Here is a 16,562-nt window from a genome sequence, read left to right as displayed (position 1 = left end):
AAAGCCAATTTAACATAAGAGACAAAAGGAAGCAGAAACATACAAAGCTTATTTGCATACTAACGTTTACCAATCTCCTAGCTCAGTGGGAACTCTAAGTTAATTAGTTTGAGGACCCCTTGTCTCACACTCCTTAACGTTTCTCTTCCTGACAACTATATTTCAACAAACCCTTCAAGCAGCATTTCTTTAATGAATTATAATTTCAATATAATTCATTCTACTTTCACAGGTGCCACAAGTACTCCTGTTCTTTATATTTTTTCAGATACACATATTGTATCATACACTTTATATGCTTTTATATTGTGTATGTGTGTATTAATGTTTCAATTTCAATTCAAATGTCCAATCACTACATTGGCAACACAGCATGTAACTAGTTCACAAAACGTGGGGGGGAATAGGGAAATCCCTGGACGAAGGGAGTGGAGCCTCAGGGAAGCGGCGGGGCAAGGTGTTCCGGTTTGTGCTGTAAGAAAATTGGCAACCCTAGCTGTGGCCTGGTGGCTGGAGCGTTTGACAGACCTGGCTCTCTGAGATCTGGACTGACAGTGGACTAAAGGGAGTGGAGTGTACAATAAACTGGGTCTGCTCTTGGGCTTTGTTTGGCACAGTGCTAGGGGGCGGAGGGAAGGCAAAAAAACCACAAGAACCCCACTCCAAAATCAACCCGCCAGTTTCTTGCAGGCCCCTATGGGGTTTGCCACGGTCTGGGCTGAAGGGCATTTGGATGTGGGGCGGGGCGTCACCACATCGGCCGGTCTGGTTGTGGGGATGGGCAGACCGGGCGGTTGGGTAGACAGGAGCACGCAGCGCGCGCACGAAGAAGTCCGGACCCCAGGAGTAACGTGCGCGCCCTCATCCCTCCCCCACGGGCCCGCGCGCGTTTCGTGCCTAGGCGGTACCGCCCACGCGCCCGGCCGTAGCCCTGTCAGCGCGCGACCGGCTGCCACCATGATCTGCTCGGTGCTTATCCTGTTCGCCAACATCTTCCACAGCGGTGAGTGCCCCCTCCCAGGGCGTGGGGGAGCTGTCCGGGGGATGCCTCCTCCCGGGGCGGGGTGAGGAGGAGGGTGGCAGTTCGGGGGTTGTCCCCCCCAGGCAAGGGGAGGGCGGGGTCAGGGGATGTCCTTTACCAGCAGGGGGAGGGGTTGTTCGGAGGATGCCCCCTTAGGCAGGGGGAGGACACAGCAGGTGTGGGGGCACTGATCCCTCCCTTCCTCACCCTTTGCCTCCCCTGACTCAGCTCCTTCAACTTTCACAGCTCTGCCCCCACTCACTCCCACGGAGAGGGGGGAATAGGCACAGAGGTGGCTGCTTGGGGCAAGGTGCCTGCTCTGCTGATGACAGGTTTCAGAGTAACAGCCGTGTTAGTCTGTATTCGCAAAAAGAAAAGGAGTACTTGTGGCACCTTAGAGACTAACCGATTTATTTGAGCATGAGCTTTCGTGAGCTACAGCTCACTTCATCGGATCCAATGAAGTGAGCTGTAGCTCACGAAAGCTCATGCTCAAATAAATTGGTTAGTCTGTAAGGTGCCACAAGTACTCCTTTTCTTTTTGCTCTGCTGATGAGACACTACTGAGAGCGGAATGGTACCCAACCCTGCTCTGTGGCAGTGAATTTCACTGCAGCTGGTTCACTCTGAATAAAGCATGTAATCAAGCTCAGGGAGGGAACAAAGAGGCCACATAGGAGTTTATTTTACAAGTGGGGAAACTGAGGTACGGAGAAGGGAAGGGAGTCTCCTAAGGTCCCATAGTCATCCCTTAACAAAGCTGGAAATAGAGTCTGTCTCTCTTGACTCCTATCTCTAATTCTGAGCCCACACACTGCCTGCCTCTGTGATCTATGACAGGAGTGGCCAAACTTACTGATCCTCCTAGCTGCGTATAACAATCTTCAGAAGTTCAAGAGCCTGATTGGGCTCTGGGCTTTAGCTCCATGGGAGGTGCCTCTGGGGCTCAGGGCTTTAGCCCCACTACTGCTGAAGCCATGAGGCCTGGCCAGTGTGCCCTGTGGGGCTGAAGCCCCGAGACTCCCCTGCCCGCTGGGCAGAGACCCCTACCCCACCACCCCATTGCAAGGCAGAGGTCCCAAGCGTCCCAGCATTGGGTAGGTGGAAAATGGGAGGAATGTGGGGGGTTCCATTAGCTGCACTTTGACGGTAAAAACAACGAGGAGTCCTTGTGGCACCTTAGAGACTAACAAATTTATTAGTCTCTAAGGTGCGAAAAGGACTCCTTGTTTTTGCTGATACAGACTAACACGGCTACCACTCTGAAACCTTTAACAGTAAAAGAACTGCATGTGGCTCACGAGCCACACTTTCGCCACCCCTGATCTATGCTCTGCAAGGTTAAGTCCCAACTATCAGCTTGCGTGTTCTGTGTAAAAGAATATCCCTGACTGCCTTCCCTAGGCTGTTTTCCACTTACTTAAAGGGTTGTAAAAGAAACATATCCACAGCCTAACAAACCAGTGTAGACCATTGGACAGCCAAATAGGTGAAATCAGCTCTCTAGTGTGGTTTAAAAAAATCATTCAGTCAGATCCCCTGATTATTTTCACAAGCCTTTTTGTTTAGATTCAAATTCAGATCGCTTTAGGAGGCCTGATTTCAAATTCAAAGGCAATATTAGGGCTGGAAAATTCCCAGACTTGTTACATGCTCACTGAGATTACATAGCATAATGTTTTGCCCACATTTTGAAACCCAGAGCAAGTCTGTCTGTGATGGTGGATTTTTTTAATTAAAAAGGCCATGCATTCAGTGGCTTTTATTTTTGTTTCTTTAATTAAGGGAAGTGGATTTATTAAAATATGTCGGACTTGATTAGGGTGCACTAAATGCTGATAAATGTAACAGCTGCTGACTCTTCATCTTCTCTGTGTTCAGTCCAAGAAGGATTGGAACTGGAGCAGGAAAACTCACTGCTGGGTATCAGGAGGGATGTCGTCCTGACAAGTGGACCCAGATTCTCTAGGAGCAAAGGAACTAAAATCTAATGCAAGTCTGTGGTTGGATATTGCTCTTTGTAGCCACCAGGGCTTTCCCCCGTCCACCTCAGGAGGATGTCCTCTCCATCCCTCTGCTCCACCCCCCTACCCACCAGACTGCCTGCTACCCCTTGCAAAGGATTACATGGTTGGAAACAACTCCTTCCCAGAGTTCCCTGTCTTTGCCGTGGGGAAAGAGGTTATCTCCATTGCTCTGACTTCCAGAGTCCCTGCTGTATGTGTGCCACTAACCACCAGAGCGCTCCTGTTTCATTCCAGTATTGGACTGTCTGTCTCTCAGTGGGAAAGGGGCTGTCTGCAAACCTCTGACTTTTGTCTCCACCAGCCTTTGCCATATATGAAACCAGTTTTACAATCCAAACTGATGGTAAGCTATGCCCCATTCCTATTTGAGTTCCTACCTTAGCAGCATCTGCCTCTTCTCTTATCTCTGGTTTTATTTTTTAATTCCTTGATCCTGGTTGTAGTGACCCCTCTGATCCTGAATGTATGCTGAGGTTTGCTCTAGCCCTAAGTGTTCCTCCTCATCTTCTTTCAGCTTGCACTGGAGTAAATGAGCGCACCTTCCTAGCCATCAAGCCAGATGGGGTGCAGCGGCATCTCATAGGGGAAATCATCAGGCGCTTTGAAAAGAAAGGCTTCAAACTGGTGGGGATGAAACTCATGCAGGTGAGAGGAGCTGGCAGAGCAAGGGCTACCCTGGCACCCTTGTCTCTAAAGGTCCAGTCCATGCTGCCTCACTCTGTGTATGCTCTGTCTTGGGGCTTTAAATCTTTGCAGCAGGGACCTGCTTGCATCCTGCTTGCTGATGGTGCTTTGTAAATAATACCTAGTTTTTATATAGCATTTTTTATCAGTAAATCTCAAAGCGTTTTGCATAGGTCAGTATCATGATCCCCATTTTACATATGAGGAAACTGAAGCACAGAGAGGGTAAGTTACTTGCCTAAGGCAGTGGTTCTCAACTTATTTCACATTGTGGGCTGCATATGCGGCCCACAATGTGCTAACTGGGCTGCAGGGGCTGGGTGTTGGGGCCAGCCAGCAGCCCGCCCCAGACTCCTGCTATGCATGGCCAGCCAACAGCCTGCCCCGGACCCCTGCCACTCCTGTGGGGTGGGCTGGCTGCCCTGACCCTGGATCCCCGCCCCAGACCGTGTGCTAATTGGGCTGCGGGTTGAGAACTGCTGGCCTAAGGTCACCCAGCCACCCAGAGGCAGTGCTGGCAATAGAATCCATAGAAGCAAAGAAATGTGGGGCTGGAAGAGACCTCAAGAGGTCATCTAGTTTAGCCCCTTGCTCTGGGGCAGGATTAAGTATGCCTGCCTCCTGAGTCACAGTCTAGTGCTTTATCCACTAGGCCACGAATAACAAAGTTCAGAAATGCCTGGTATCAGAGCTGCTGCAAAGTCTCTTGCTGAGGCCATTTCTCCAACATCCCTCCCATGGGAACTCAACGTAGTGAGATATATATATATGGGGGAGGGATAGCTCTTTGGTTTGAGCATTGGCCTGCTAAACCCAGGGTTGTGAGTTCAATCCTTGAGGGGGCCATTTAAGGATCTGGGGCAAAAATTGGGGATTGGTCCTGCTTTGAGCAGGGGGTTGTACTAGATGACCTCCTGAGGTCCCTTCCAACCCTCATATTCTATGATATCCTCCTACCACTAGATGGAGACCGGAAACGAAAGGAAAGCTCCCTAGTCCTGTCTCCGTGCAGGTTGCCAGCCCAGCTACAGGAATTTAATTTGGATCTTTTTCTTGCCACCACCATTCAGGGTCAAGTTTTCCAAAGCACTTTAGTCCTATTTTCAAAAATGACTTAGGCACCTAAATCTCATTGTCAGTCAGGGGAATTGAGCTCTTAAGTCTCATTTCCAAAAGCAACTTGAAGCACTTAGGATCCAAAATCGTTTAGTCACCTTTGAGAATTTACTGTCTCTCTTTTCTTTGGAGCACTCTGCCCCAATCTGTCTTGTTCAATGGACTGTCGTATAGGCTGTTCCATTGTAAGTCTGTTTTGCAGCATTTGTTATGGACCTATAATGGAAACTATTTTTTCATCATCAGTGTAATAGACCCTTGCTGTTATCTAAAGGGCTGCATTGCAAATGCCTTTTCTGAACAGAGCCTGAATTCTGCCCCTGTTGATTACCTGAATCCCTAAAGGTCCTGTGAGGCTATACACAGAAAGCGAGTGAGAACTGAACTGAAAGAGGAAAATGGGATTCCCCAGATGAGGAATGAACACTGATCCAGTTTCACCTGGCAGTTGTTCCTTCCTGGTGAGCTTGATTTCCTCCTCCCAGCTGCACTGCAGAATTCAGGAATCCAGCCCTCAGAGCAGGGAGAGGTCCCTAAACGCCACTTCTAAAGTGGACTCTTCTGGCCACTAGAACAGCCATTATAAGCCATTTTAGGACAGTCCCATCTAGCAAACTAGATCACATGCTGTGTTTGTGCCCAGGCCTCGGAAGACTTGCTGAAGGAGCATTATATAGCCCTCTGTGATCGCCCCTTCTACAGCCGTCTGGTGGAGTACATGAGATCAGGTCCTATTGTAGCCATGGTGAGTGCTGGCCAGGGGCCCCTTTCATGCCTTGAAATGGATATCAAATGCAAGTGCAATTAGCATTGAACTTGAGGCCATTCCATCTTCCCTTCATACCCTTCTGCCAGATCCTCTGGCTGAAGTGTTACACTGTTGCATGTAAAAGTGAAACCTGTGCATATCTTTCTTTTATTCAAACAGATAATCATAGGCTTTCTTGAGGTAGATTCTGCCCTGACTTATCTCTAGGCGTACTCATACAAGGAGGTGGAGTTAGCTGGAGGGTGCTTAGGGTAGGATTTGGCTTGCTATTCAGCAAGCTGCGGAAGCTGACTCTTGCTGTGCTGTCTTGTAGGTCTGGCAGGGGCTGGATGTGGTAAAGATGGCTCGCGCAATGATTGGAGAAACTAACCCAGCTGATTCCAGACCTGGCACCATCCGAGGGGACTTCTGCATTGAAGTCAGCAAGTGAGAGCCTTGGGTTTGTTTTTGCTGGGGAATCCTGTGTCCCTGTTGCAGGTGGGAGGAGGCTCCTTCTGTGTTCTGCTCCATGTCCCAGTTACTCTCCCACTGACTGAGGGGGAAGATGGGGGAGTGCCTTTAGAGTCAGCTCTCAATGCTCCTGTCAAAGGATCACTTGTGAGGGATGAGCACACCTTACTTTGCCTGGCTCCCAACCTAGGCAGCAAAAGAACAATGCCCAGATGGTCTGTGGCAGGGTGGGGTTCTTCATCTTGTGTAAAGTAGCCACACTTGTGCTACATTTTAGGGATTTTTACCCTAATGGTATGGTCAGTTTGGAGTTAAACCTGAGATCTTCTTGTTTGGGGCCAAAACTAACAACACCATGTTGTAACCATAACTCTCTGGTACCCCCTTGAGGAGAGGGTAGGCACCTCACATTTCAGTGGTCCCTCCCTGGACCACAGCATTGCTGTGGGGTCATCCCAGAGTCCAGTCCTCTGACTGTGCTGTTTAGGAGTGGGGTGGTTGGGAGGCCACATAAAGTAGCCCAAATAAAAAAAGTCAGGATGCTGTCATATCTCACAAAAGGCAGAGTCCAGAGCCTTCTGAAGGCAAAAGAAGAAGAGGGCCTGGGCAGCAACTCCTGTTTCCTCAGCCTGGGGAAGCTCTGAGTTCCAGCCCTTCTTCTTTCTGAGTGCCACCCAAACTGAACTGGGACCCTGCCTCTCTCCAGGCTTGACAAGACTCACTGGTGTGGTGCTTTGGGGTGGGGCTGATTGTGCCCTCGGGAGCTCTTTAACCCCTTCTAGACTGAGACAGCCCCATCATACGCTGCTTCACACTTCCACAGCAATTTTCATCTTCAGTATGCTGCCCGGGCACTCAACTGATCCTCACAACACCCTACTGAGGGAGATAAGGATAATCTCCTTTCTACATGTGGGGATTATGAGGCAGGAAGAGTGCATGGACCTGCCCCAGGCCACAGAGGGAATCTGTGTCAGAGCCAGGATTAGATGTTGGGAGTGTCTGGCTCCCAGTCCTGTGCTCACACCATGCCCATCTCCTGTGACAAAACAGTTTGCATAGTACATTTGGCCATGAAGAGCACTATGCTTAAACTGCCTCTTTGGTCTCAGGATGAGCTGTGGAGGAGAGCAGAGGAGATCTTTCCTGCTGCTTTATGCTTTTTTTCTATTAAAACAAAAAAGTGAGGGGTGTTCTGCTTGGCTTTTACCGTATAACTATCAGCAATGTCAAGCCGTCGCTTCTTGAAGCCCTGTAGTGAAGCGACGACTCACCGGTGCACGCCTTCTACTGGTCATCTTGCAATTAGCTCTCTTCCAGTTTACGGAGCACCCTGTGCAGGCTGGTATCTCACTGGTATGTCCCTCTCAGACCCCGGTGCCCTTTACCCTGGGATTCTGCCCCAGCAATACCTCCCTGGGGAACCCTCAACCCTCTAAGCCCACCTTGCCTCAGTGGCAACTGCCAGTCATCATCTAACCCCTGTTCACTGGGGCAGACTGCAGTGTAATGGCCACTCATCATTGGCAAGGGGTTAGGACCAGCTGCCGCTGCCTATTCCCAGGCTGCCCTTCTGCAGCCCCAGTACCTTTGTAGCCTTCACCAAGGTCTGCAGCCTGTGGGTTTACCAGGCTGGAGCTCCCCAGCTCCCTTTGCCCTTCCCCAGCACTACTCTGGCTCTAGGTACCTTGCTCCCAGGCAGCTAGCCCTTCCCACTCCAGGGCTAGAGTGAAACACTTTCAGCTCTGGCCCCCAGCCCTCTTATAAGGGCCAGCTGGGCCCTGATTGAGCTGTCCACAGGTGTGGCTGCCTTCCTCAATCAGCCTAGCTTTGCTGCTTTTAATTCCTGTTCTCCAGGAGTGGGGCAGTCACCCCACTACGAGCCCCCAGAGCCATGGTGGGGAGCACTCCCAGCCATTAACTGAAGTGGTGGTAGTGCTCAGTGTAATAGATGAGCTGTTCTCCTAGCCCTTAGTCAGGCATATGAGTTAGTTAGGTGTTAAAAGACAAGCAAGAGTCCTGAATAGTCTGAGGCCCTGGCTACACTAGGGGTTTGCAGCAATGAAGCTACACCAATTGGCTGAAATCAGAGCTAATTCTCAGTGTAGCCAATGCCTAAATGAAGCTGACATCCTTCCTTATATAGGTTTCATTTCCTTGGCATCTGATGTCAAACTTACCAGTTCTCCATAGAGTCTTCCAGGAGGGGAAAAACAGGGGTCAGAAGACTTGAATTTCTAATGTAAAAACAAGCAGCACTACAGGTAAAAAAGGCACTTTCAGCCCTTCATGAAGCAGCTGTTACTGTAGATTAGAAGAGATTATACTGTATAAAAAAAAATGGAGCACCGTAAGAAAATCAGAAGATGGGTTAGCTGTAGGCACTGTTGCTGCTTTGGTGACATGATCTAGGGGAGGGGACTGGTGGGAACTGGCAGCTCCCACATGCCACAGGATAACTGGCAAGTCCTGCTCTCAGCCAGAAGATGGGTGGCTCTGGGGTAGGGTTCTGAGGAATGGTAAGGAACATGAGGATCGTTCAGGTAGGAATGCAACAAGATGGCACTTGTTCAGCAAACTTATTATTTTAGCCAAGATGAAATTACTTCCGGCTCTAGTTCCTCGCTCTATCTGACTTGGAGAGTACCCATTCTCTTTCCTCACAGGAATGTGATTCACGGCAGCGACTCGATTGAGAGTGCCCGGCGGGAGATTTCGCTCTGGTTCCACACAGACAAGCTGACCTGCTGGGCGGACAGCACTGAGCACTGGATCTATGAGTAATAAGAATGGTCTGGGGGAAGGGTATCTTGCTGACACTCAGGCACAGTAAAAACTCATCCATTTCCATTTTTCCTTCTCTGGAGTCACACTGGACTTTGTGATAGTGTGGTTTTTTCATTGGGTGTTTCTATCTTGGGGTGGGTGAAAGGGTAATGGGAAGTCTATTCTGCACTGGTAATTGACTAAATTGCAGCTCTCTGGGATAGTAGCTACTTGGTGCTGCTGGTCTGGTTCTGGCGATGCTCTGCAGCATCCTAAAATCCCAAGGGGTTCAAGATGACCTGCAAAGGAAAGAAAAATGAGCTTGTGCCTTTGGCATCTTTATAATGTACAGAAAAGGCCTGAAAGTTACATTAGAATTTTAGGTCCTGTCTACTATGGAAGGCTCTCTGGTGATTGGAGAACTATTGATATGACGACATCACAAGAAGTAAGAGAGTGAAAGTTGAGCAATTTGAAGATTTTGATTAGAAGGGACCCATGGGATGATCTTGTCTGACCTCCTGCATAACACAGGCCAGGAAACCTCATCAAGTTATTCTTGCATCAAGCCCATAATTTCTGGTTGAGCTGGAGCATATCCAATCTTGATTTAAAGATCATTGTTCCAATGGTTAATTACTTTTGCTGTTAAAAATGTGTACCTTATTTCCAGTCTCAAATTGTGTACCTATACTGGATCTTGTTATGTCTGTGAGATAAGACTGCTCTACTATCAGTAGTAGTGGGGGGAGGGATAGCTCAGTGGTTTGAGCATTGGCCTGCTAAACCCAGGGTTGTGAGTTCAATCCTTGAGGGGGCCATTTAGGGATCTGGGGCAAAAATTGGGGATTGGTCCTGCTTTGAGCAGGGGGTTGGACTAGATGACCTCCTGAGGTCCCTTCCAACCCTCATATTCTATGATTCTAAGTCTCTCTGGGCAGGTACTTAGCAGTGGTGATCAAGTCCCCTCTTCACAAGTGAAATAGATTGTGCTTCTTCAGTCTTTCACTGTAAGGTAGGTTTTCAAGCCCTCAAATCTGTCTTGTTGCACTCTTCCAAACCCTTTCCAATTTTCCAAAATCCTTCATGAGTTGTAGCACCAGAGCTGGACACGGTATTCCACTAGTGGTTTTACTAATCCCACATACAGAGGTAACATTATCTTCCTAGTAAATAGTCCTATTTATACAGCCAGGGAGCATTCTAGCTCATAGGAACTGCAGACTGGATCAACCACTGGTCCAGCTACTCTAGTACCCTATCTCTGACAGGGGCCAAAACAAGTTGCTTTAGAGGGTGGTGTAAGAACCCTTCAGTAGGCAGATGTAGGATAATATGCCCCCACATTGTGTCATAGAATCATAGAAGATTAGGGTTGGAAGAGACCTCAGGAGGTCATCTAGTCCAACCCCCTGCTCAAAGCAGGACCAACACCAACTAAATCATCCCAGCCAGGACTTTGTCAAGCTGGGCCTTAAAAACCTCTAAGGATGGAGATTCCACCACCTCCCTAGGTAACCCATTCCAGTGCTTCACCACCCTCCTAGTGAAATAGTGTTTCCGAATATCCAACTTAGATCTCCCCCACTGCAACTTGAGACCATTGCTCCTTGTTCTGTCATCTGCCACCACTGAGAACAGCCAAGCTCCATCCTCTTTGAAACTCCCCTTCAGGTAGTTGAAGGTTGCTATCAAATCCCCCCTCACGCTTCTCTTCTGCAGACTAAAGAACCCCAGTTCCCTCAACCTCTGCTCATAAATCATGTGTCCCAGCCCCCTGATCATTTTCGTTGCCCTCCGCTGGACTCTCTCCAAATTGTCCACATCCTTTCTGTAGTGGGGGCCCAAAAGTGGATGCAATACTCCAGATGTGGCCTCATCAGTGCCGAATAGAGGGGAATAATCACTTCCCTCAATCAGCTGGCAATGCTTCTACTAATGCAGCCCAATATGCCGTTAGCCTTCCTGGCAACAAGGGCACACTGCTGACTCATATCCTGCTTCTCATCCATTGTAATCCCCAGGTCCTTTTCTGCAGAACTGCTGCTTAGCTAGTCGGTCCTCAGCCTGTAGCAGTGCATGGGATTCTTCCATCCTAAGTGCAGGACTCTGCCCTTGTCCTTGTTGAACCTCATCAGATTTCTTTTGGCTCAGTCCTCCAATTTGTCTAGGTCACTCTGGACCCTATCTGTACCCTCCAGCATATCTACTTCTCCCTCCAGCTTAGTCATCCACAAACTTGCTGAGGGTGCAATCTATCCCATCATCCAGATCATTAATAAAGATAGGTTTCAGTGGTAGTCTTGTTAGTCTGTATCAGCAAAAAAAACAAGGAGACCTTGTGGCTCCTTAGAGACTAACAAATTTATTTGGGCATAAGCTTTCGTGGGCTAGAACCCACTTCATCAGATGTATGAAGTAAAAGATACAGGAGCAGGTATAAATACATGACAGGATGTGGGTTGCTTTACCAAGTGTTCTGTCAGTCTAATGAGGTAAATCAATTAAGAGGAAGTTACTCACCTTGTGCAGTGATGATAGTTCTTCGAGATGTGTTTCCCTATGGGTGCTCCACTTTAGGTGTCTGTGTGCCCCTGCACCTCTAATCGGAGATTTTTGGTAGCAGTGTTGCGTTGAGCCTGCGCATGTGCTCTCCCTCCCTCGTGGTCTGCCTCGAGGCTATTTAGCACGGCACAGGTGAACCCCCCTCACTTCCTTCTTTACCACAGAGCCCTATGGAGAACTCCAAAGTAGAGGGGAGGAGGGCGGGCTGTGGAGCACCCATAGGGACACACATCTCGAAGAACCATCATTACTGTACAAGGTGAGTAACTTCCTCTTCTTCTTCGAGTAGTGTCCCTATGAGTGCTCCACTTCAGGTGACTCCGGAGCAGTACCCACCACTGGAGGCTGGGACTTCGGAGTGGAGTCTTTTACTACGGCGAGTACTGTGGAGTCGAAGATGGTGTCAGTGGCCAAATCTTCAGTGATCACATAATGTTCTGAGAAAGTATGGACAGAGACTCCAATCATTGCTCTATAGATTGGGGAGATAGGGGTATCCCTATGGATTGTGATTGAGGTAGGAACTGATCTCATGGAGTGCGTATGGACAGAAGCAAGTTGCGCCCTTGCTAAGTGATTAATGCAACTAGAGACCCATTTGGATAGTCTTTGAGGAAATATCACAGAGCTTTTGGATCTTTCTGTGGACGAAAGGAAGAATTTAGGGGATTTCCTGAAGTCCTTAGTTCTGTCCAAGTAGAATGCGAATGTCCTTCTAATATCTAGCATATCCACAATTGTCTCCCAGTTGTCACAATGTGGTTTTGGGAAAAAACAGGGAGATGGATCTGTTGATTCATATGGAAAGTGCAGAAAAAGTAGGGAGAAACTTGGGATATGGCCTTAGAGTGGTTGTTTATTTATTTATTTAAAGACAAAGGCCATGAATGATGGGTGTGCCATCAGGGCCGCTATTTCTCCTATGTGTCTAGCTGAGGTGATGGCAATTAGAAATGCTGTCATCATAGAATCATAGAATATCAGGGTTGGAAGGGACCCCAGAAGGTCATCTAGTCCAACCCCCTGCTCAAAGCAGGACCAATTCCCAGTTAAATCATCCCAGCCAGGGCTTTGTCAAGCCTGACCTTAAAAACCTCTAAGGAAGGAGATTCTACCACCTCCCTAGGTAACGCATTCCAGTGATTCACCACTCTCTTAGTGAAAAAGTTTTTCCTAATATCCAATCTAAACCTCCCCCACTGCAACTTGAGACCATTACTCCTCGTTCTGTCATCTGCTACCATTGAGAACAGTCTAGAGCCATCCTCTTTGGAACCCCCTTTCAGGTAGTTGAAAGCAGCTATCAAATCCCCCCTCATTCTTCTCTTCTGCAGGCTAAACAATCCCAGCTCCCTCAGCCTCTCCTTATAACTCATGTGTTCCAGACCCCTAATCATTTTTGTTGCCCTTCGCTGGACTCTCTCCAATTTATCCTCATCCTTCTTGAAGTGTGGGGCCCAAAACTGGACACAGTACTCCAGATGAGGCCTCACCAATGTCGAATAGAGGGGAACGATCACGTCCCTCGATCTGCTCGCTATGCCCCTACATATACATCCCAAAATGCCATTGGCCTTCTTGGCAACAAGGGCACACTGCTGACTCATATCCAGCTTCTCGTCCACTGTCACCCCTAGGTCCTTTTCCGCAGAACTGCTGCCTAGCCATTCGGTCCCTAGTCTGTAGCGGTGCATTGGGTTCTTCCGTCCTAAGTGCAGGACCCTGCACTTATCCTTATTGAACCTCATCAGATTTCTTTTGGCCCAATCCTCCAATTTGTCTAGGTCCTTCTGTATCCTATCCCTCCCCTCCAGCGTATCTACCACTCCTCCCAGTTTAGTATCATCCGCAAATTTGCTGAGAGTGCAATCCACACCATCCTCCAGATCATTTATGAAGATATTGAACAAAACCGGCCCCAGGACCGACCCTTGGGGCACTCCACTTGATACCGGCTGCCAACTAGACATGGAGCCATTGATCACTACCCGTTGAGCCCGACAATCTAGCCAGCTTTCTACCCACCTTATAGTGCATTCATCCAGCCCATACTTCCTTAATCATGGACAGGTGTAAGAGAGAACAAGTTGCCCTGGACTCGTAGAGAGGTCTAGTCCAAGCCCTGAGAACTAGATTAAAGTCCCAGGCTGGAGCGGGTGGTGTCACATGGGGGAAGAGAGTCCCAATGCCGTTAAAGAGTCTACGCATTAGTGGTTGAGCAGACTCCAAGTGGGAAGCCATTTTTGCCATGAGATGTACCTTAAAGGAGCTGAGTGAGAGTTTAAAAATGTAAAAAGAAAAGGAGTACTTATGCTCAAATAAATTGGTTAGTCTCTAAGGTGCCATAAGCTTTTGTGAGCTACAGCTCTGTAGCTCACGAAAGCTTATGCTCAAATAAATTGGTTAGTGTCTAAGGTGCCACAAGTACTCCTTTTCTTTTTGCAAATACAGACTAACACGGCTGTTACTCTGAAACCTTTAAAAATGTAGTGCAAAATCAGAGGGAGGAAAGATGAAGTTGTGTCTGTCCATTTGGAATGGTACAAACTTGGAGTCATTTCCATTTTGTAGATAGGTATGTGGAGTGGTCAACTTGTGGTTGTGGTGCAACATGTGTTTCAGCTTGTCAGAGCATTCTGCTTCTAAGCCTTGGAACAAAGAAAGAGCCAAGCCTAGAGGCGGAGGACCCATGGGTTGGGGTGAAGGGTCAGCCCATTGTTTTGAGAGCGCGGGTGAGGAATGGGCTGACGTCAGAGGAACAGGAGGGCATATTGCCATCTGCATCAGGTAAGGGAGCCAGACTTGTCAAAGTCAAGAGGGGCAATCACAATAACTCTCGCTTTGTTTCGTTGAATTTTCAACAGAATCTTGGATAGGGTAGGAAACTGGGAAAAGACATACAAGTGGGCCCTGTCCGCTGGGAAGATGAGGGCAACTGCCAGTGAATGTTTCCCCAAAGGGTGGCTATATCTTGAAGCACTTGTGAATTCAGTATACACTCATTGTCATGAGAAAATTCCAACTGAGACTGTTGGTTATCCCATTCTGTATCCCTTGTAGACAGACAGCTGAGATGAGCACATTGTGATGGGTGCATCAGTTCCAAAGTTTGAATGCTGTCTTGCAGAGGGAGGGAGATCTGGCAGCTCCTTGGCAGTTTATACAAAACATACAGGTCACATTAAGTCCATCATAACCTTTGTGTGTTGTTTTTGATGAAAGGCAGAGTTTGTGCACAGGCACTCTTGACAGCCCCTAACCCCAAAAGAGTGATATGGAAGGTCATTTCTGTGGAAGGTCATTTGTCCTGAACCTTGTTGTTGTGTAGGTGAGCTCCCCAGCATGTTAGGGAGACGTGTCCCAGGGTGGTGAATGTGGGTAATGAGAGGAGCGCTCTTGCTTGTACTGCATCAGGTTGGTGCTGATAAAGTCCAGTCACTGTACCGGGGTTAGTATGCCACTACAGTGAAATGAACCTTGGAGACTACCCTGCATGGAGCAGTCTGTACCTATAATGATCCTGCCCCAAAGGTAAGCAGTGGGAATCTCCTGTGCAATGGTTGTATAGAGATATGGAATCATAGAATATCAGGGTTGGAAGGGACCTCAGGAGGTCATCTAGTCCAACCCCCTGCTCAAAGCAGGGCCAATCCCCAATTAAATCATCCCAGCCAGGGCTTTGTCAAGCCTGACCTTAAAAACTTCTAAGGAAGGAGATTCTACCACCACATATGGAATACCACCACATTCCAGTGTTTCACCACCCTCTTAGTGAAGAAGTTTTTCCTAATATCCAACCTAAACCTCCCCCACTGCAACTTGAGACCATTACTCCTTGTCCTGTCCTCTTCTATCACTGAGAATAGTCTAGAACCATCCTCTCTGGAACCACCTCTCAGGTAGTTGAAAGCAGCTATCAAATCCCCTCTCATTCTTCTCTTCTGCAGACTAAACAATCCCAGTTCCCTCAGCCTCTCCTCATAAGTCATGTGTTCCAGACCCCTAATCATTTTTGTTGCCCTTCGCTGGACTCTCTCCAATTTATCCACATCCTTCTTATAGTGTGGGGCCCAAAACTGGACACAGTACTCCAGATGAGGCCTCACCAATGTCGAATAGAGGGGAACGATCACGTCCCTCGATCTGCTTGCTATGCCCCTACTTATACATCCCAAAATGCCATTGGCCTTCTTGGCAACAAGGGCACACTGCTGACTCATATCCAGCTTCTCGTCCACTGTCACCCCTAGGTCCTTTTCCGCAGAACTGCTGCCTCGCCATTCGGTCCCTAGTCTGTAGCTGTGCATTGGGTTCTTCCGTCCTAAGTGCAGGGTCCTGCACTTATCCTTATTGAACCTCAGATTTCTTTTGGCCCAATCCTCCAATTTGTCTAGGTCCCGCTGTATCCTATCCCTGCCCTCCAGCGTATCAACCACTCCTCCCAGTTTAGTATCATCCGCAAATTTGCTGAGAGTGCAATCCACACCATCCTCCAGATTATTTATGAAGATATTGAACAAAACCGGCCCCAGAACTGACCCCTGGGGCACTCCACTTGACACCGGCTGCCAGCTAGACATGGAGCCATTGATCACTACCCGTTGAGCCCGACAATCTAGCCAACTTTCTACCCACCTTATAGTGCATTCATCCAGCCCGTACTACTTTAACTTGCTGACAAGAATACTGTGGGAGACAGTGTCAAAAGCTTTGCTAAAGTCAAGGAACAATACAGCCACTGGTTTCCCTTCATCCACAGAACCAGTAATCTTATCATAGAAGGCGATTAGATTAGTCAGGCATGACCTTCCCTTGGTGAATCCATGCCGACTGTTCCTGATCACTTTCCTCTCATGTAAGTGCTTCAGGATTGATTCCTTGAGGACCTGCTTCATGATTTTTCCGGGGACTGAGGTGAGGCTGACTGGCTTGTAGTTCCCAGGATCCTCCTTCTTCCCTTTTTTAAAGATTGGCACTACATTAGCCTTTTTCCAGTCATCTGGGACTTCCCTCGTTCACCACGAGTTTTCAAAGGGAAGTAGGCACCCTGTAAGTTCAGGGCTAGAAATCAATCTCTTTGCTCTAGAGCTGGTCCTAACTGCAGTGAAGCAAGGTAAGGTGACTTCTGACTGGCGTGACAGGTGTATAGATAGCAGCTGATGCT

General features: G+C 48.3%; 1 protein-coding gene across 3 annotated transcripts; it reads left to right on the top strand.

Moving 5' to 3' along the window:
• Positions 1 to 868: 868 nt before the first annotated feature.
• Positions 869 to 8,919, top strand: NME3 (NME/NM23 nucleoside diphosphate kinase 3). Of its 3 annotated transcripts, XM_084642387.1 has the most exons (6): positions 890 to 1,003; positions 3,350 to 3,391; positions 3,563 to 3,693; positions 5,492 to 5,593; positions 5,931 to 6,043; positions 8,734 to 8,919. In XM_084642387.1, the coding sequence occupies exons 1-6, from the start codon at positions 958 to 960 to the stop codon at positions 8,849 to 8,851; spliced, it is 552 nt and encodes a 183-aa protein (XP_084498513.1). In that variant the 5' UTR covers positions 890 to 957; the 3' UTR covers positions 8,852 to 8,919. The 3 variants fall into 3 exon arrangements, with proteins under 3 accessions (XP_084498514.1, XP_084498515.1, XP_084498513.1); XM_084642388.1 differs by lacking the exon at positions 3,350 to 3,391 and having other exon boundaries at positions 869 to 1,003; XM_084642389.1 differs by lacking the exon at positions 5,492 to 5,593 and having other exon boundaries at positions 888 to 1,003.
• The last annotated feature ends 7,643 nt before the right edge of the window (positions 8,920 to 16,562 follow it).

The sequence above is a fragment of the Lepidochelys olivacea genome (genome assembly GCF_965140295.1).
Source record: "Lepidochelys olivacea isolate rLepOli2 genome assembly, chromosome: 10".
Lineage (NCBI taxonomy): Eukaryota > Metazoa > Chordata > Testudines > Cheloniidae > Lepidochelys > Lepidochelys olivacea.
This window is presented reverse-complemented; position numbering and strand designations above follow the sequence as displayed.

What these genes read in the sequence shown, in the direction of transcription:
- NME3 (XM_084642387.1), top strand. Translation starts at nt 958, where the DNA reads ATGATCTGCTCGGTGCTTATCCTGTTCGCCAACATCTTCCACAGCG. An exon ending in TTTTACAATCCAAACTGATG is followed by an intron (nt 3,392 to 3,562) that starts GTAAGCTATGCC and finishes ATCTTCTTTCAG; the next exon opens with CTTGCACTGGAGTAAATGAG. An exon ending in TGGGGATGAAACTCATGCAG is followed by an intron (nt 3,694 to 5,491) that starts GTGAGAGGAGCT and finishes GTTTGTGCCCAG; the next exon opens with GCCTCGGAAGACTTGCTGAA.